Source organism: Tenrec ecaudatus, chromosome 8, assembly GCF_050624435.1.
Source record: "Tenrec ecaudatus isolate mTenEca1 chromosome 8, mTenEca1.hap1, whole genome shotgun sequence".
Lineage (NCBI taxonomy): Eukaryota > Metazoa > Chordata > Mammalia > Afrosoricida > Tenrecidae > Tenrec > Tenrec ecaudatus.
In genome coordinates this window covers 99,521,536-99,542,569 of record NC_134537.1, presented here as the reverse complement: position 1 = coordinate 99,542,569, position 21,034 = coordinate 99,521,536, and the positions used below count along the sequence as shown (strand labels likewise).

The 21,034-nt window shown below is 40.7% G+C and overlaps 1 protein-coding gene across 1 annotated transcript in view; it reads left to right on the top strand.

Annotated features, from left to right (window-relative positions):
• Nucleotides 1-21,034, top strand: part of LOC142455491 (disintegrin and metalloproteinase domain-containing protein 32-like) — a 258,099-nt gene that overhangs the window by 179,136 nt on the left and 57,929 nt on the right. Inside the window, exon 20 of the mRNA XM_075557223.1 lies at nt 12,116-12,259. Coding sequence (XP_075413338.1) covers nt 12,116-12,259 — 144 coding nt within the window. The remainder of the gene's footprint in view (nt 1-12,115; nt 12,260-21,034) is intronic.

Below are 21,034 nucleotides of genomic sequence, written 5' to 3'. Positions count from 1 at the left end.
CAGGTCAATGGAATAGAGTAGGAAACCCTGAAATAATGCATCCACTTATAGGCAAATGATTTTTCAACAAGGCCCAAAAATATTAAATGGGAAAGGTACAGTCTATTCAACAAATAATGCTGGAAAATCAGATCGCTATCTGTAGAAGAATGAAACAGGACCCACAGCTCACTCTACACACAAAAACAAACTCGAGATGGTTTGAGTTATAAATCCCAGAGCTATGGGACAGTTTACCCTATTGTAGGGAATACACAGAATACCAAATATATTAAGGAGACACTTATAGAGGAAGACAAAATAGGTGATTGTGACCTTTTAAAAATAAAACGCTTATGCATACCAAAAGACTTCATTAAAAGATTAAAACAAGAACCAACTGATTGGAAAAAAAATTTCTTTAGCAAAGATACAATGGACAAGAGACTAATTACTAAATCTATAGAATTCTGAAGAACCTCACTAAGATAAAAATAAAAATAATCAAAAGGTGGGCAGAAAGCATGGTGTTAGGCCAGGTTGACTAGAGAAACAAATCCAGTGACACTTGTATATGTACAAGAAAGGGCTTTATATTACAAAGTAATTATATAAAAAAGCATAACAGCCCAGCCCAGCTCAAGTCCATAAGTCCAATACCATCCCATAAACCCCACTTCAGACTCATGCAGCCGGATGCAATGATGCAGAATTCAGAAGATCACAGGCCAGTGGATGCAAAGTCATGGATTCAAGATTGATGGATACATGACAGGACTCTGGCAATTCTCAGGGTCAGGGACCTGGTCCCAGTGAGCTGGCAGGTGAAGGTTGAGATAGACAAAGAGGTTCCCAGGGTCTTCCTTGTGAGAAAACCATACTCCTAAGGAGACAGCAGCAGGATGCGACCTGATTAACAGATGGGATTCCACCCCATACACTTGCATACATCTTTAAGTTGACATAAAATCATGGACGACTTCTGGATGTGAGGTAGAAGTAACTGCATCAGGAGTTCCACGGTGGATTTCCAGTTTGGGGGATAGGGAGGCTGAATCTGGTAAGTTCAGTGAGGCTGCATGGCACTACAGGGGTCTGTACCAGTGCATGGGCAGACCCGTTCCACAGCGTTGACCCACCATGCTTCACCTGCACGATCAGCCCAGCTGAAGCAGTGTGTGGCCTGGTCCCTGGGCCACATCCGCCTGCATCACCCATCCAGACTCACAGGAGGCCTATGTCCTACGCCTGCCTGCTGCCACTTCAAAGTCTGCAGCCCCACCCCTTACCCTCCATGGACACTTTGCGGATCATAGCTCCATCCCCAGCCTATTGCCACTGCTTCTTGGATCATGGCTCCACCCGCACTGCCGCTGGCACATCCCATGCCCACCACCACCACTTTGAGGCCCGCAGTTCCACCCCCACCCGCCGTCAGTGCCTTGCTGCCCAGAGTACTACCACAGCCGCTGCAGGGGTCCTCAAACTACGGCACTCAGGCCACATGCTGCCAGCCGAGGACATTTATCCGGCCTTCTGGGTGTTTTTGCCCCGTTTGTTTTTTTTTGCTTCAAAATAAGATATGTGCAGTGTGCACAGGAATTTGTTCATAGTATTTTTTTAAACTATAGTCTGGCCCTCCAACGAGTTTGAGGGACAGTGAACTGGCCCCCTGTTAAACAGTTTGAGGACCCCTGGTTAGAGGCTTGGGGTCTTGCTCCCCGCCTGATGCCGCTGCTTACCAGCCCAGTGGCTCCGCACCCTGCCCCCACCCCCACCCCACTCCCCTTGCCTTGGCCTCCTACCCACCAATGCCACTTCAAGGACCATGGCCTCCCACCCCGCCTACAGCTGCAGCTTTAAGGCTTGCGACTCCTATCCCCCCACCCCTGCACCACCATCCTTGCTTCTAGCAGCCTGCACCACAGCCCTGCTCATTCGCCGCCCCCCACCACTGGTACCCCTCCACTACACGGGTTCTTCATGCTGGCATCCACTTCTGTGTCTACTCTGGAGTCCTCACCTTGTGCTTACGATGCAAACAGCCTTCCTAGTGCCACCCCTACTGCCCACGACCCCACCCACGCTGCCTGAGAGGTCCAACCTATCTGCCCGCCCAAAAGAAAATCCCGGCTGTCTAGTGAGATAGAGACACTGCACAATCGTTCTTATTAGAGAGTCAACCACAGTGAGACAGAGATCCAGCTGAAACATACAGTGCAGCTGGCTCCAGGTAGTCCTTAGAATCATCCCTGTTAGCCTCAGAGAAGAATTCACAGGCCTCCTGGACTCCCGAGCTCCACCAAAACGCCAAACAGACAACTACTCACCTCAGCAGCCACTACAAGAAAGCAAGAGAAACAAAACACAATTTTTGAGGAGGACTGAACCTAGTGACTTGTATAATAGAGGCAGACTTTGAACTGCAACAGAAAGAAATCTTCAGTATGCTGCTTGAAGTCATAAAGAATATGAGAGAATCAATACAGAATAAGGATGAAAAAATAGATAGGATAGAGTCCATGCACCAAAGGGAAATATGAGAGTTAAGGGAAAACGCAGCAGAAGCAAAACAAACAGTAAAAGCCCTAACCGCCAGACTGGGAGAGTTAGAGAATCATATCAGTGACCTCCAAGGTAGCCAAGTAGAATTCAACAGGTGTTGAATTCAACAAAGAAAAGATAATCAGACAAGAAATGATCATCAAAGAAGCTGGAGAAAACCTGAGAACAATGAGTGAAGCCATGAAGAGGGACAATATTAGAATAATCAGGTTGCTGGAGCAAGACATTATGAAAAAATCAACAGAGCCAAGATAGTGTGGGAATTCCTGAAAGAAAACTTCTCCAATTTAATGACGGAGAATCAAAGAATCATCCAGAAAGCAGAGGACACCAATTAGACTGAACCCCAGAAAGAACACACCAAGCCATATAGTATCAAACTATCCAACTTTGAGGAAAAGGAAAAAATCATAAGAACAGCTAGAGAAAAAACAGGAAATCTTTTTTTTAGGGAAATCAGATAAGAATATTCTCAGACTAATCAGCAGAAACCACGAAGAAGAGGAGAGTATTGAATAGCATCTTCCAAAAGTTGAAGAAGAGTAATGCTAATCCCAGAATACTCTATCCTGCCAAACTCTCCATCAAAATAGATGGAGAAGTAAGGGTTTTCCCAGATCAGGAAAATTTTAGAGAATACATCAAAAACAAATACCCCTCCTCCCCAAACTACAAACATTACTTTCCAACTCACTTTGGTCAGAATACCAACCTCCACAGAACACAAACATGACCAATTCATAGTGGAACTATCCAAACGTCAGAGCACTGTAAGCAATATCCAAGACATCTTGGACCCAATGGTGGAAAGAAGCCAAGAATGAATTCCCCACACTTGCATAACATTCTGCTAAGGCGGAAAAGGTCGATCACAAAAGGTATGAGATGATGGCAAATAAGCCACAGATGGATGTAATAACCCTGAATGTCAGTGGTTTGAATCCCCCCATTAAAAGACAAAGCCTAGCACACTGGATTCGGAAACAAAACACAGCAATATGTTTGTTGTCTGCAAGAAACACATCTCAAGCTCACAGACAAAAACAGGTTGAGGATCAAAGATTGGTGGAAGTGATATTAGGCTAATGGCAATCTAAATGAAGCAGGAGTCTAATTCTTATTTGAACAAAATCAGTTTCAAGGTATAGGACATAACAAGAGATAGGTTTGGGCATTATATAAAGCATAAGGGCTCAGTAGACCAAGAGTCAGTGAGCATAATAAACACATGCGTGTCAATGAGAGACCTGCAAAACCCTCAAATCAAATCCTTCAAAAGGTGGAAAGGGAAATCAGGAGATTGACAGTCATAGTAGGAGACTTCAATACACCACTTTCCAAGAAGGATAGATCAACGAAAAAGAAACTAAACAAGTGGGTTACAGAACTAAACTCTACAAATAGTCAACTTGCCCTGATGAACATATTTAGAGCTCCCCACCCAACTGCAAAAAATTCAAATTCGTTTCAAGCTCACATTGCACATATTATAAAACAAGACTACATTCTGGGACAGAAGTCAAATGTCAGCAAATTCAAACATACAGAGGTCACCCAGACTTCCTTCTCTGACCACTATGCCATAAATCTGGAAATCAATAAAAACAAACAAACAAAAAACCAAGGGCAAATACTTGGAGGATGAATAACTTACTTCTTCAAAAGGAGTGGGTATTTGCCCAAATTAAAGATGAAATCAGTAAGTTTCTAGAAATCAGTGGGAAGGAAAATACAACATACCTTTATCTATTGGACACAGACAGCAAAGGCAGTTATCAGAGGATGCTTGATTGTGAAAATTGCGCATCTGAAGAAAGAAGAGACTTATTTTGGATGCCCTCTCACAGAATCTTCAGCAGTTGGAACAGAGTCAACAGACTGATCCTTCTCAGAGCAAAATAAAAGAAATACAAACCAGAGTAGAAATAAATGAGTGGGAAAGCAAAAGAATGATGGAGAAAATTAACTTAGTAAAAAGTTGGTTCTTCGAAAGGATGAATAAAATCAATGAACCATTGACAAACCTAAGAAAATATTGGAGAAACAGACATCAATAACCAGGTCGAGGGATGAAACAGGGGAAATTACAATGGACTCCAATGAGATTTAAAGACTGATTACACAGTCCTACGAAGGACTGTAACACAACTAGGAAGGCATGGGCAAATACCTGGAAAAACAAACCCTTCCCAAATTATCCCATCTATACATCAAGAATGTGAATAGACCCAAAGCAAAAGTAGAAATAGATAAGGTTATTAAAGAACTACCAACTGAAAAGAGCCTTGGCCCAGATGTCTTCATAGGAGAATTCTACCAAGCATTCATGGAAGAGCTGACACCAATGCTGCACAAACTCTTCCAGAAGATATAAAAGGATGGTAAACTCCCAAACACAGCATACGAAGCTAGTATAACATTGATACTAAAACCAGGGAAGGATCCAACAAGAATAGGGAACTACAGGCCAATATTGCTAATGAACAGCAATGCAAAAATCCTTAACAAAATCTTGGTCAATAGAATACAGATACCAAGTGGGATTCATCCTAGGGTTTCAGGTTTGGTTCAGCACTTGAAAATCCATCAACATCGTCCACCACATGGAGAAGAAAAAGGCAAAAACCACATGATAATATCAATAGATGCAGAAAAAAACCATTTGACAGCATTCAAACCCATTCCTAATTATGACACTCAAGAGGACAGGACTGGAAGGAAATTGCCTCAATATACTTAAAGCTATATATGAAAATCCAACAGCCAGCATTAAATCAATGGAGAAAAGATGAAAACATTCTCACTGAAAAAGGGAACCAGACAAGGATACCCCCTGTCCCTACTTTTAGTTAACATAGTCCTGGAGGTTCTAGATAATAATATAATAGCATGAGGCAGTGGAAGGATATCAAATGTGTATGTCTGGGGAAGAAGAAGTGACATTATCATTATTTGCAGATGATATGCCTGTATAGATTGAGAACCCCAAAGGCTCCACACTAGAATTGCTGGAAGCGATAGAGGAATATGGTAGAGTGGCAGGGTACAAGATCAGCAAACAGAAGTCAATTGCATTGCTATCTGATGGGATTACAGAAAAGGAGATAAAGAAGACTGTACCCTTCACAATAGCCAAGCATAAATGGAAATATCTAGTGATATTCCTAACCACAAAAAAAAAGAAGAAGAAAAAAATCAGTACAAGAGACCTTCCTTCAAAAGATCTCTTGCTCATGGACTGGCAGACTCAATATTATACAGATTGAGGCACTATATAGGTTCAATGCAATCTTAATACAAATACCGACATCATTTTTCAAAGAAATGGATAAATGATGATCAAATTCATATGGAAAGGGAAGAAATCCAGAATTGGCAAAGAACTCAAAAAGGAGAATAAAGTGCGTGTGTGGGTGTGTGGTGGTGGTGGTGGTCTTGTGTTACCTGACTTTACAATTTATTATGCAGCCACAGTGGGGAAAAACAGCATGCTACTAGTATAGTGATAGATACTCGGACCAGTATCCAGAAATAAAAATAGCACTACAAACAATTAATCTTTGATATGTTCACACCCCCCTAACTGCAATTCGAATGGGAAGCAGATGCTCTTTTAACAAATTGTGCTGGAAAAAACTGATGTCATCCTGCAAAAGAATGAGCCAAGACTTTTAGCTCACCCCATACACAAGGACAAATTCAAGGTGGATCACAAACCTTGAGGTAAAACCCCCAAATGTCAGGTTCATCCATGAAAAAATTGGGACAAAACTAAGAACCTTAATGCAGGGAATACATAGGCTATCAGGAATAATGAAGGATACTCACCCAGAGGAAGAGAACATAGACATGTGGGACATACTAAAGATAAAACACTTGTGTGAATCAAAAAACTTCATCAAAAGAGTAATGTGAGAGCCCACAAACTGGGAAAAGATATTCATTAAAGGCATATTAAACAAAGGTCTAATTTCTAAAATCTACAGAACCCTGCATTTTACAATAAGAACAAAAGAAGTAGCCCCCTGAGGAGCTGGGCAAAAGGCTTGAACAGAAAATTTCACAAAGGAGAAAACCTGAATGGCCATAAACATGAGAAAATGTTCCTGATCATTAGTCATCCAGGAAATTTACATCAAAACAACCATGAGATACCATCTAACACTCCCAAGGATAGCCCCATTCATGAAAAGAGAAAGCAACAACAGTTGGATGGGGTGTGGTGAGAGGAACTCTCATTCCCAGCTGGTGGTCTTGAAGATATGGATAACCACTGTGGAAAGAGATTTGGTGATACCCCAAACAGCTGGAAATTGAGTTACCCAGAAGAAATAAGGAACAGGCCAAGACCAGACATCTGCAGTTCAATGTTCATTGTTGGACAGTTCACAGTCGCAAAGAATTGGAAACAACCTAAATTTCCATCAATAGCTGAGTTGATTAAAAAACTTTGGTATATACACACTGAGTTAGTTTATTGTGCCAACCTGGCTGATAAACACATGTGGGGTTAATTGAAGGGCAGAAGGATAAATGGCTCGGTGCCCCTTGGCTTTCTGGTTCTCCGGTCTTTTGCTTTGTGATGGTCGCATCAGGATGCAGCTGCCTTAGCAGTTCCCTGCTTCAGCTGGCAAGACTGACTTCCTACCAGACATCCCCAAGGAGAAGCCACATGGACCTACCCCACTGCCGCCCTGGGTGCTGGCGCACCCGTGCGGAGACCCCTGCCAGCGCTGAGATGCATACACATTCCCTGACTCAGCTTTTCTCCTGCAGTCAGCATCATTGCATGTGTTTTGTGAGATGGAGGAGGACTCTGTGGATTGGTGTTGGACATATGGGTTAATGGGTTAATGTTGGACTTGTGGGCTTGGGAAGCACTGGGTTGGGATATTTTATTGATGCACACTTAACCTTTATATAAAGCTCTCTCTTATACATGAGTTGCTGTGGATTTGTTTCTCTAAAGTACCCAGACTAACACACACATAGTGAAGTAATCTGCATCCCTAAGAAACAGTGGCGAAACAATGAGGCACCTCATCTAGTGGAAGAAGTTGGAGCATATTCTGCTGAGTGAAGACAGCCAAGCACAAAAGGACAAGTAAAACATGAGCCCACTGAGTAAGTTCAAACAGCAGAACGGGCATAGAGGAAAATGTCCATATTGCACACTTCCTTGGCCAAGGACCAGCTACTCTGGCAAGAGCCAGTCTTAATACAATGATGCATTATCAAAACGGCAAAGGGAACAAAAAGCGATGCAGACAGCAATGGTTCAAAAAGACATGTCTCTTTTTTTCCCAGCCCCCATATGCCTTTATGTCCCACAGAGGGGTGGGGGAAGAAAAAGATGGCAGGGGGTGGGGGGAAGGGCAATAATCCACCCAAGGAGAGGGTATTGTTTATGTCTCCACAGGGAAGGGAGAGCGAGTAGACGTCCTTCCCAGGCACCAAGCCTCAAGGGCAGCACCTCCACAGAGAGGACCGCAGGGCCAGCCTTGGGTGGAGACACGACAGCCCCTCCCTAGATGACAGTGCTGCAGGGGGACAACACTGAAGATACAGTTTGGGGAGTGTAGCCAGTCTGACTAGTCTACAGGGGGACAAACCAAGAGGAGAGCGCACTGGACCAGCAATGGCAGCAAAGACATTGTGTCCCTGAGAAATTTGGTAGCAGACATCTGGCTCGGGGGCAGTGGGCAGGCAGAGCTTGGCACCTCATCTGAACTGGTTGGGGGATATTCACAAGGGGGCTGCACTGAAAGTTAAGGGGACGAGGGGTGGGGCACTAGACTGCTCCAGCCTTGACTGCAGGAAGAGCAATGGGGTCATGTAGAAGGCATGCCCCTCAAACACAAACACTGATGACTGAAAGGGTACAAGTGCTGTTAGTAAGCAGGTCCTCGGAGATGGATCCCTGAAAGAAAGGAGAACGGACCGATGGATCCTACCAGGGCCTGCTTGCTATTTAGCAGAGGGATGCTCATCTACTCGGGGTCAGGACGATAGCCAGACGTGGCACTATTTGCATGGGTTCTTTTTGTTGTTTGTTTTCTCTCTCTCTTTTGGTGTCTACCAATATAAGGCAAGATAGACAATCACAAAGAGACAGCAATAGGACTGATGATTGGGGGGCTCATGGGAGAGGAGAGCGAGGCACCAATAACGACAGAGGCGGGGGGATAACAAGGGATCTAAAAGTGATGGTGAGAAGGGGGAAGAATTCTTGGTCGGGTTTGATCAATAGAAATGTATCCAAGAGGAATGTACTGAAAGATGAGTGATGGGTAAACATGATAGTAGGGCAGAAGGAAAGAACAAGAAAGTAAAAATTATATGTAGGTATAAACATATATGTGTGTGTAAATATATAAATATATAGATGTATCTATCTATGTGTATATATATTTACATACATATATACATCTATCTATCTACTCAATAAGGAAGTAGGTGGACTTTGGGCCTCTACTTAAATCTTAGCTCAGTACAAACATGGTTTGTTCTAATAACGTGGCAATGTATGATACTCACCTTCCCAACATAATTGCCGAAGACAAAATGCATAAGTGTGGCGCTTACATAATCTGTCAACTTGTGAAGGGATGGCATCTAGCCTGTCAATCATGTCCCAGCTTGATGACTTCATTTGGAGGTGTAAGGATATAAATACTCACTGGAGGCCAGACACACTCTCTGCTTCCTTTCCCTGCTGACAAGCCACATGGAACTACACTATTGCAGACAGAGCCCTGGAACTGGAGAAGCCTTGTGGAGACCCATGCCAGCACTGAGATGCTTCCACCACCATTGGATCCAAAAGACCTTCCACTTACTGGCCTGTGATCTTCCTGCATTCAGTATCATGGCATGGCTGTGTAAGTCTAAAGAGGAATTTATGGACTAGTATTGACATATGGGGTAATATTGGACTTATGGGCTTGATCTGGACTAGGCTGGGATGTTTTCTTAATGTACAATTGCTCTTTAATATAAAGTTCTCTCTTACACACATATGAAAGTCTCTTAATTTGTTTTTTTAGTCAATTTGGACTAACACAATAAGCAATTGTGGTGAAGAAAGCTGATGGTACTTGGCTATTAAAAGAAATAAAAAGCTGATGGTGCTCGGCTATTAGTGTCTGGGGTCTTAAAATCTTGAAGTTAAACAAGTGGCCATCTATCAGGGAAGCAATAAAATCCACATGGCAGAATCACACCAGTCCGTGTGATCATGAGGTATCAACATAAGTAGGTATCAAAAGTTCACAAGCAAGAAATCAAACTGATGTGAAGGAACACAGGCAAAGTGGAGACCCCAAAACCACCTATAAAATAATTGGACAGTCCCTCACAGAAGGGTCACAGGAAAGGGATGATATATCCAGGGTGCAGTACAGCACTGATGAAACACATTACTATCCTCTAGTTCTTTAATATTTCTTGCCCTTACTATTATGGTCTTAGTTTTACCTCATTAATCCTGTTATACCTGTGTATGTTAATTTGTATAATTAAGATCTTTTGATGCATGAAACCCCAGATAGATAAACAATGGGAGTAATAAAGGGAGAGATGATTCCCTCAGGGTACAGAAAGGGGGGGGGGAGGGATCAACAATTCATGTATTTTGGTCTACAAAACTGTACTATCATATAGTTTCCTTTTCTTAGCAGTGTTTTAAATTCCATACCATTGACTAAATTAATAATACTATCAATAAGGTTACCATATGTCCAATGGGGATGATTTATAATATTCTCCAATAAAAGGAGAATGGTGTCTCAAAAGTGAATCAGGGAAGTATATCAAGCAATGCTTTTTGTGTTTGCATGTAATGGGAGCACTAATCCACAAAGGATTAATTCTATGACATGGCTCTGTGTGGTACTTGCCCTCATGAAGAGATCACTGAAGTTATGGGTGCTATAACTGAGTGTGACAAAGGAAACAAATGGTGCTCAGCTATTAGAAAGGGCAGCATCGAGAGTCTTAACAGCCTAGTTTAAAACAAGCAGCCCCCTAAGACAGGTGTCAGCTAAGTCCATAGAAGCACCACAGCTTTTGTGAGCCAAGGTTTGTGAACAATAAAATCCAAATCCAGTGGAGGGAACAATATTAGAGTTTAACTTCTGAATACCTGATTTTACAGAAGGTTATGGAAGACAGTGAAAGTCCAAAATCCATTTGAGGAGTCCCCACTTAGAGACTAAGCCTCCAGCGGATCCCCTCTAACCACGAACCGCCCCCTCTAACCATGGCCTTGCTAGCAGATTACCTTGCAGGGTGGATGACTGCAGATGTCCTTAGGTTAAAATGTGACACCTTGTCATTTGAGCTCCCTTTTGACTCATTTTATATTTGTTCCATTTTTAATTAATATTTTCTGCTTTCATTTCTATTTAGGTTTTTCTCTGTTTTATTTTTGTTATTGTTGCTGGTTTGGGGATATATAGTTCTGTATATGAAATATAGAATTGATAAATCTATATAGATGTATAGAAGATCTTCCCACAGAAGATCTTGATTATTAATTTCCTAGGGATATGGTAGTGGAGGTTGGTGGAGAATTGGGAGCTAACAACAATAAGTACAAGAAAGAAAATTGATTGGATAATTGCACAACTTTTATACATATGATTAAAATATCAAAATTTTCAGTAAATCTGTTTAAAATACATATAATTTCTTCTTTATGACTGAGTCCTTGTGGTTTCAAAATAACCTTGAACAATCTTTAAATACTTATGACTACCATGGCATACCTTACATTTCAAATATTTGTTAAGGATGTATGCAATCAGAAATGTTTAATGTTTTCACTTTAAAAAATAAACCCCATACACCAAACTCCATCAATTTCATACTATTTAGCAAAACAGAAAATTACAGATTGTTAAAGACATTATTATATCTTTAAACCAATGAATGAATGGTATACACTCATCTTTCTCATACATAAACACAAATGATTAGAATTTAAATTATCTAGTGTATATGAATTACTATTTTTGTGCTAAATATTTTTGTATTTATTGTTTGCTGTGCATTAAATATATTCTTGACATTAAAATGTGTTACTAAATGTACAAAAATGTATATTTAAAAAGCTATTTTCTATTTTTGTTTTTCTTTTATAGATTAAGAAAGCATGACTGTACTTTGTCTCTTCCCCTAACTAGTATATGTAAGAAATGGAAATGTTATATAGAATAAAATTTATGAATGTCTGGAAAAATACTACTTTCAATAATTGATATCAGGCAAGTCAACATGTTTGTTAAACAATAAAATTAAAACTTCCCCAAACAATAAAATTGCCTGTCAATATGCAAACACTATATTGAAGAGAAAAACTTCAATGTTTAGCCTTTTATTTAGTCTTCAAAAGTACACTTTTTTCTAAGAACATACCTATGCACAAACGAATAACTTTTTATCTCAATGTTGGTTTATAGTGGTGATTTATTTATTTCTGGCTTGACATATAAAATAAATCCAGAAACAAACTGTCTATAAACTGACTGGTTTAGATTTTTCTTTTCTTAACATCGTTACTATATCCCAGACCCCAAAGAGAATCTCAGGCCCTGGACCGCAAGCTGCAACGGTTCTCCAACGGCCGCTGTCCTGTGGCAGCCCGCCGGCCGCACAATGCTCCCTCTGCTGCTGCTCCTTGCGGGCCTTGGCCAACTCACCTCCGCGAGCAGGGGTACGTGGAAAAGCCTGCCCCAAGAACTACCTTGCTCAGGGCCACAGCTTGCTGGGGTTGCCCTTCCCCCTGACCTACCTTCAGGGTTCGGGCTGGAAAGAACCAGAGGCCTCCCTTGGGAGCCTTGCGTGTCCTGTTTCAGGACCTGGAGCCTACACCGGTGCTGATGACCTGTTAGTGGGAGGGTTGCGAGCAGGCTGAGAGCGCATCTTGTACTCACCTGTGGCCAGCATGAGAAAACCGGGTCTCCTGGGGAGGTGGGGGATGGAAAGAGCCAGGATGGGGTCCAGAGATCCTACAGCCAGCCCTCCTAGAAGCATTCACTGCAGGGGTGAGCAAGCCCCAAAGAGTCTCTGGGAAGAAGGGAATTATGTACTTCCATGTCTAGCTCAGTCTCTCCTTGGGATCCTAACAAGTGTCATCTTTGGGGCGTGTGCTTGGCGGTGTTTGTAGGACTTGGGAGGTAAAATGGGTGACTGGAAATGAGACAATAAGGAAATGAAAAATAAGGTAATTACACTGGGAAAAGTTCCTAAATTCTTTGCTCACTGCAGATTATGAAGAGCCACTTCTGCAAATCACGGTGCCACAGAAGATCTCAAGCAGCAGGAGGGGCGATGACATCCCAGCAATGCATGTAAATCATCAGTTTCATCATACATTCGGAATGTTTTTTTTTTCTTTGGACGACATGGTCCAAATTAATTCATACATAGTGGTTTATGAAATTTTGTTTGTGGTTGTATGTATTGTTTTAGAGAGCCATTTTGTCTGAATGAAGGCTAAATGTTATATTTTCCCAATATTTCCAATGAAATAAATGAACATTATGAAAGTATTTTTAAACTTCAGAGGAAAATTTCCAATTCTTACCATGCAAAATAATATATGTACATTATAGGATTGCTTAGTTGTTATTAGATGCTGTCAAGTCAGCTCTGACTCACTCAAAAAACTCACTGTCATCGAATTAATCTGACCAATAGTAACTCTAGGTGGGTTTCTGAGGCTATACATCTTAAAAGGAACAGAAACAGCATCTTCTTTATTGCTGATACTCTGCTTTCCAAACCACGATGTCTTTCTCTAGGCACTGGCCCCTCCTGATAACATGTCCAAAGTATGAGATTAATTCTCTCCACCATCCTTTCTAAGGAGAATACCTTCTGAACTTCTTCCAAGACAATCTGGCAATCCCATTAGTGGTCTACATTCTTCAACAGTGCTATAAAACAAAGGCATCAATATTTTCTTTATTCTTCCATATTAATTATCCAGCTTTCACTTACATTAGAGATAATTGCAAATACCATGTCTTGGTTGAGCTATACCTTAGTCTCTAAAGTGACATCATTACTATGTACATTTAAATATTTATTCTTAGGTGAGTGGTGTCATATTTATATTTATTTTGTACTATGTTATTAATATAACAATATATAACAACTTCATCTGTATGTGTGTGTGATATATGTATATATGAGGGAGTTCCAAAAGTTTTGGAAAAATTCCATTTTCTTTCAATTTCACTTTCATAAGCTTTTAGAAGCCTCCTTTTATAAAAAGATAGATATACAGTTATTTACAAAAATTAATATAATGGCATTTTAATTCTGATGAAATTTGTTAAGCTATGTATCTTCTTGAAAAGGCATTGGGCTTGTGGGTCATGAAAAACTATGGATAGCCTTGAGAAGCATGTGAACCTCATAACACTTAAGTTCAGGTGAAACTTGAACATGGATTAAGAGGCAGTTGTGCAAACAGGACAAGGAAATACTGCATGGTTTAAAATTGGGAAATGTGTGCATCAGAGTAGTATCCTCTCACCACACAAAAAATTTAGAAAAATTAATAAAATTAAAATATAGAGCTGAATATAACACTAACAAATATGCTTAATGAAAGAGAAAATAAGTCCAAATAGCCTGGATTCATAATGTCTATAGTTAGTTTATGAAAAGACTGTAAAAACAGACCTTTTGGTGAGATTTATTGGGGAAAAAACCCAAAATATGTAATATTTGAAAGTAAAATGTAAAGGAATAAGTTAAATATGCCTATAAATTAAAAAAATATATAATACAATACTTGAATCCATAGACAAGGAAATTATTAAAGCTGAGACAAAATGAAATTAACAGTATTGTCATAGTCTTCTGAGAAGTAGAAATACTGTTTAAATCTTGCTCTTTGGGTTGTGATGTGCACGGTCAGCTATTGAAATCACCAGCCACTCAGTGGGAGAAGGAGTGAATTTTCCTCTCCTGTAAAGAGTGACAGTCTCTGAAACCCACAGGGGCAGTTCTACCCTGTCCTATGGGGTTGCCATGAGTCGGCAATGATTCAATGGCAGCGAGTTAAAAACTTTTTTTTTAATCTCCGCAATGTATATGTGTACCAAGGTTTCTTTCAGCATCCATCAATCACTTGCTTATTGCACAACCAGGGCTCTTTGCTTGAGGATAAAGATGTTGAATCTGCCTTTTACATTACCTTCTGGACGCTCAAAGAAGGAGACTGTCTTGGGAGTACAGGCCCTGCTTCAAGGATCATGCTGTTGACTGAAAGCTTGAAGAGTTCTACTCACACAAAACTCCTTGGGAAAAGACCCGGCCAGCTGTCCCTGACACTCACGGCTTGGAAAACTCTGTGGGACACACCTGCTGCTTCTTGAAGGAGAGTTATGAGTGGGAACAAATTCCATAGCACCCAACAACCAGAAGACGTAATACTTTGTTGTTCTTTTACCTATATAGCTGGAGTAAATGCAGATAGAAACTCAGCAGCGATATGGTTTAATGCACTATTGGGACCTCATCAGTATTACATAGAAAACCCAATTCCCAAATAGTAATACATCCATAGCTTATAAGAGATTTCCAATAGTCCCAATGCAAGAGCAGTTAATTCTGATAACATGGCTCCGCTTGATACTCACCATCATGACATGATCACTGAAGATAAGGGGGCTACATCAAAGTGTGGTGAAGAAACAAGAAGGTGCCCAGCTATCAACTGGAATAGTGTCTGGGGTCTTAAAGGCTTATCTTCAAACAAGCAGCCATCTAAGCGAGAAGTGAACTAAGTCCACGTGGAGAAAGCACACCAGCTTTTAATAACAAAATTCAATGAAGGGAAAAAATATCAAAACTAAAATTATGAACAGCTAATTTGTAGAAGGCTATGGACAGTGGGAGCCCAACACCCATTTGTGGGGAGTCTAGTAGTATGAAGCTGCTGGCAGGTCTCCTCTAGCCATCGGCAAGAGCCAGAGATCACTGTTTCTTGATTAGGCCCGATCAAACAGGATACTTAATCAGTTGACCTTCCTCTTGACCTGAATTTGTTCTAGGAGTACGTATCTCTTGCTGGTTCCCTGACAAAATTTTCTTCCCTGGTTTTTAAAATATTGATGGTGTTTTTTTCTTTCTTACTCATTATTCGTATTTTTATCTTTATATTAGTATTATTTTACCCTTACCACTTTATTTAATTTTTGTTTTTTATTGGTTCTGATGGGTTTCCCAGTTTGTGAAGCACAGAAGGAGTGGATGCATGGAGATAATAACTGATGCAAGGGTTTATTGGGGGTGGGGTGGGAGACAGAGAGCGTGAGGGGATTTTGGGGAGTAAACAATGAAAGGGGAGCGAGCACTAGAACTTATTATGATTGCACAAACTCATTTTAAAGGCGATTTACTCATGAGGGAAAAGATGTTCTAAAGTTGATTGTGGCAATGATTATACAATTCTTCTCGATATGATTGAACTATCGAATTGTATGATATGTGGATTATATGCCAACGAAACTAAAAAAAATGAGGTAGACTGCCAACCTATATTTGCAGGGGACATAATTCAATGCAAAACAATGTGCCTAAGTTGTGCTATTTAATTTTTAATAAATAAGGGAGGACAACTTCAGAATATTAAAATGATAAAAATTCAAATTTCTTCAAAGATTACTTAGCATAACTAAGTGCAATCTTCATTTGAAATTCACATCTCTTTAAGATATTTGATAAACCATAATAACTAATGTTTGAGTCCCGGTGCTACAGTGCGTTAATAAGCAAGGTCAGTAGTTCGAAAGCACTAACTGCTCTACTAAAGAAAGACGAGGATTTCTAGTCTAATAAAGACTTGCAGTCTTGGAAACCCACGGGGCAGTTCTCTTGTCCTATAGCATCTCCCACGAGTCGGGATCAACTTGATGGCAGTGGATGAGTGAATAGCTAATGTTTAGTAATGTGCAATCTTCAAGTTTATGTAAATGTAATTGTTATTTTGTCATGCATTCTTTGCAATAATAAAGAATTAGCGCAGTTACCTATTTTGTAATATGAATGCTACTATAAATTTTTAAGTATTGTAAAATAATTTGAAACTGTTTCCCCTCTATTTGGAATTTCTAGTAATTATATTCTCTGATTATCTTGCCGTAGGTTACTTATATAATCAATGTCAAGGGGAAAGCATATACCATTCATCTTGAAAGACAGTAAGTGAACATTCTTTCCACATCATTGTCTTCACTATATTTAAGACCTTGGATTTTCTCTGTTTGACTTTGACTTTGTCAGAAAGCCACGATTAACATTCATGGGTATATCTTTCCACAATGTTCTATCCTAATTTCCATTTTTCCTTAAAAAAAGGAACAAATCTATGAAACCCAAAACTAAGCCCATTGCCACTGGGCCAGTTTTGACTTGTAGAAACCCTGTAGTGCGTGGTGGAATTGCCCTGCGGTTTTCTAGATTACGTACTCATGGCACTAGAAAGCCTCTTCAGTCTCCTGTGTTGTGCTGGTGGCTTCAAACTCCTGACTTTGAGGTTAGCAACCCAACTCATTACCCTCTATACCACCAGAACTCCTTATAGAAATCTATAGGCAGATATATTATTTTCCACAGATGTAATTATCTTAGATGTAGTATTTTGTACGTAGAAGGTATCATATAGTGTTTATACTCTTGTTCTCTAAATATACCAATGTAAGAGGCTTTGTGGTGTAGTACTAGTTACCAACCTAAGTGTCAGCAGTTTGAAACCAGCAATTGCTCCGCAGGTGAAAGATGGGTTTGTTTGTTTTTATAATCATTTTAGTGGGTGCTCATACAACTCTTTTCACAATCCATACATACATCATTTGTGTCCAACACATTTGTACATATGTTGCCATCATCATTCTCAAAACACCTGCTTTCTACTTGAGCCCTTGGTATCAGCTCCTCATTTTTTCCCTTCCTCCCTGCTCCCCACTCCCCCTGAACCCTTGATAATTTATAAATAATTATGCTATCATATCTTACACCATCCGACGTCTCCCTCACCAACTTCTCCACTGTCCGTCCTCTAGGGAAGGGTTTATATGTAGACCTTGTCATCTGTTCCCCCTTTCTCCCTCACCCTCCCTTCACCCTCCCGATATTGCCACTCTCACCACTGATCCTGAGGGGATCATCTGTCCTGGATTCCCTGTATTTCCAGTTCCTATCTGTGCCAGTGTACACCTTCCAGTCCAGCCAGTTATGTAAGGTAGAATTGGGATCATGATAGTGGCGGGAGGAAGCATTTAAGAACTAGAGGAAAAATTGTATGTTTCATCGTTGCTACACGGCACTCGACTGACTCGTCACCTCCCCACAGCCCTTCTGCAAGGGGATGTCCAATTTCCCCCAGATGGGCCCTGGGTCCCCACTCTGCATCTACACTGGTAAAGACTTACAGTCTCGGAAACTCACTCGCGTAGTTCTACCCTGTCCTATAGGGTAGCCATGAGTCAGAGTCTATTCATTAGGAATGAGTTTGGAGTGTTCATTTTCTAAGTGCCATGCATAAACCCCTGTATAACCCAGTGTTATACCTTGTACCACTAGGGTTCCTTATAGCAATCTGTGGGCAGAAATACTATTTTGCGCAAATATAATTATTCTAGATATAGTAGTACTTCACAACAGAAAGTTCTTATTTAATAATGCATAGTGCTTATTTTCCTTGTTCTCCATAAACACGAGGGGCCTTCAGAAAGTTAATGAATGAATTCCATTATCTTCTGATTCCATTTTTTCGTGACCTTCTGGAAGTCACCTTTTCATTTAGATCATCTCTAATTAGTAGATAGTACCCTGGTAGCTTAGAGGTTGTACATTGGGCTGTGAGCCTCATGGTTGGCAGTTGGAAACCGCTTACTTCTTTGCTGGAGAAAGACGGGGCTTTCTACTTCCATACACAGTTACAGTCTTGGAAATCCACAGGGGTCGCTATGAGTCATCACTGACTGGATGGCAGTGAATTTAATTAATGGATACTATTCTGTAATGCATACTATTTATAGGTAATACGTTCATTTCTAAACTTTGCTTCTATGCTGTTACTTGGTTTCATTGAATTGTACAATTCGATGTAGGAAACAGAGTATAAAACGCTGCCCAATTCTGCCTGTCATCACTGTCATTGTTAGGCTTGCGTCCATTGTTGCAGCTATTGTGTCATTCCTCCTCTTTGAGGCTCCTCCTCTTTTCACTGACCCTCTGCTTCGCAAAGCAGTGCTCCTCTTCCAGGGACTGGTCTCTTCGGATGGTTTGCACAGATTACATGGGATGCTCTCTCCATTCACATTTATAAGGTGCATTGTGGTGTGATTGTGCTTCTTCTAATATAGATTTATCGTTGTCATTTTTGTGAAAGTCCCTGGTATATTTAATTTTCTTTACCAACATCATATTTCATAGTCATTATTTCTTCACCAGTCCTCTTTATTCATTGTCCTACTTCACATGCATGTGAAGTGATTAAAGATAGTACAGCGTCGGTCAGGCATACCACAGTCCTCAAAGTGACATGTTTGTTTCTAACAATTAAAATAGATTTTTTCCTGCAGATTTTCCCAATAAAATTCGTCGTTTGATTTCCTGACTGTTGCTTCCAGAGTCATTGAATGTAGATCTAAGTAAAATGATATTCCTGACAACTTCAATGGATTCCCAAATATCATGATGTTGCTTATTGGTCTAGGTTTGCACATTTTTGTTTTCTTTACGCTGCAATGTAATCCTGAAAGCTTTAGTCTCTGAACTTCACCAGCAAGTGCTTCAGATCTTCCCTTCAGCAAGCAAGAGTGTAGCAACGTCTGCCGCAGATTGTTAGCTCGTCTTCCTTCAACCCTGATGCCAAGCCTTTCTCCGTAGAGTCCACCCTCTCGGATTCTTTGCTCAGGGTACAGACGGAATAACCTCAGTGAGTGGACACAACTCTTATGCATACTTTTCCTTGGATGAAACCGTGCAGTATCTTTTTGGTTTTTTTGATTCACTACCTCTTGGTCTATGCAGAGGTGTGATAGTAGACATTAAGTGTTCTGTCATTCCCATGGTTCGCAGTATTATCCATTGTGGGATATGTTTCACACAGTTGTGAAAACAGAACAATGGTTTAAAATCAGGAAAAGTGTTTGCCAGGTTGTAACCTCTCACCATACTCATTCAATCTGGATCCTGAACAAATCATCAAAAAAAGGAGGAATACATGAAGGATTGCATTAGGTTTGGAGGAAGGCTTATTAAAAACCTAAGATATGCAGATGACACAACTTTGCTTCACGAAAGTGAGGAGGACTTGAAACACCTGCTGAAGATGCAGAATTTCAGCTTACAGGTCAATGTAAAGAAGAGCAAATCCTCACAACTGCTCCAATAGTTGATACCATTGTAAATGGAGACAAGGCTGAGGCTGTCAAGGATATCTTCGTGGAAGCAGCAGTCAAGGGAACAAGACAGTGGCTGCTCTCGGCGACTCTGCTGCCCAAGGCCTCGCTAGAGCATGGAGTACAGAGCATGGAGACGCAGGGCTGTGACTTCAAGGACATGGGTGTGCCTGCCCCAAGTCACGGCACTTTCCATTTCCACATATGCACGTGGATGCTGGATATTGAGCGACTAAGATCAAGGGAAAGTGATGCATTTGAAGGTGGTGCTGGCAAAGAATATTGAAAGCATCATGAATTGCTAAAGGGACAAAAACATCTAGGGCCAGCATGCCGGATGACAAGACTTGATCTTACATATTTTGAACATGTTTTCAGCCGAGACCAGTCCCTGAAGAAGGACATTGTGCTGGGAAAATGCAGGGGTAGAAAAAAAAGAAAAAGGTCCTTAACTAGATGGAGTGACACAACAGCTGCAACAATGGGCTCAGACATAGAAACAATTATGAGAATGAAACAAGCCTTGGCTGTATTTCCTTGTGTTGTGCATACGGTCACTATGAATTGAACCCAATTTGATGGCACCTAACAACACAATTTTTATAGCATTGCTGTCTGAGAAGATGGCTTGTATTATTTCTATGTTTTTAAGTTTTTGATTTATGACTGAACATGTGATCTAAACTAAAGAATGTTCCAAGTGTGCTTGAAAGGGCTGTAGATTGTGCTGTTGTTAGTTGAAGTGAGTAATTGTATTGTTTACTTCATCTTTGTTTTTGCTGAGTTTACCTTTTGTTGTTTTGTCCTTCCTTAGGAATGGTGTATTGAAATCCCCTGCTATTATTGTTCTCTGTTTCTCTCTTTGAATCTGTAAAACTCAACCAAACTCATGGGAGCAAGTCAATTCATACTCATTAAGCCCTATAGGGTGAGGCAGAATTGTCCCTGTGGGTTTCCAAGGCTGTAATTCTTCACAGGGGTACATAGTCTCATCTTTCTCCTGTGCAGCAGCTGCTGGTTTTGAACAGCTTACCTTGAAGTTATCAGCCTAACATACAGCCCAC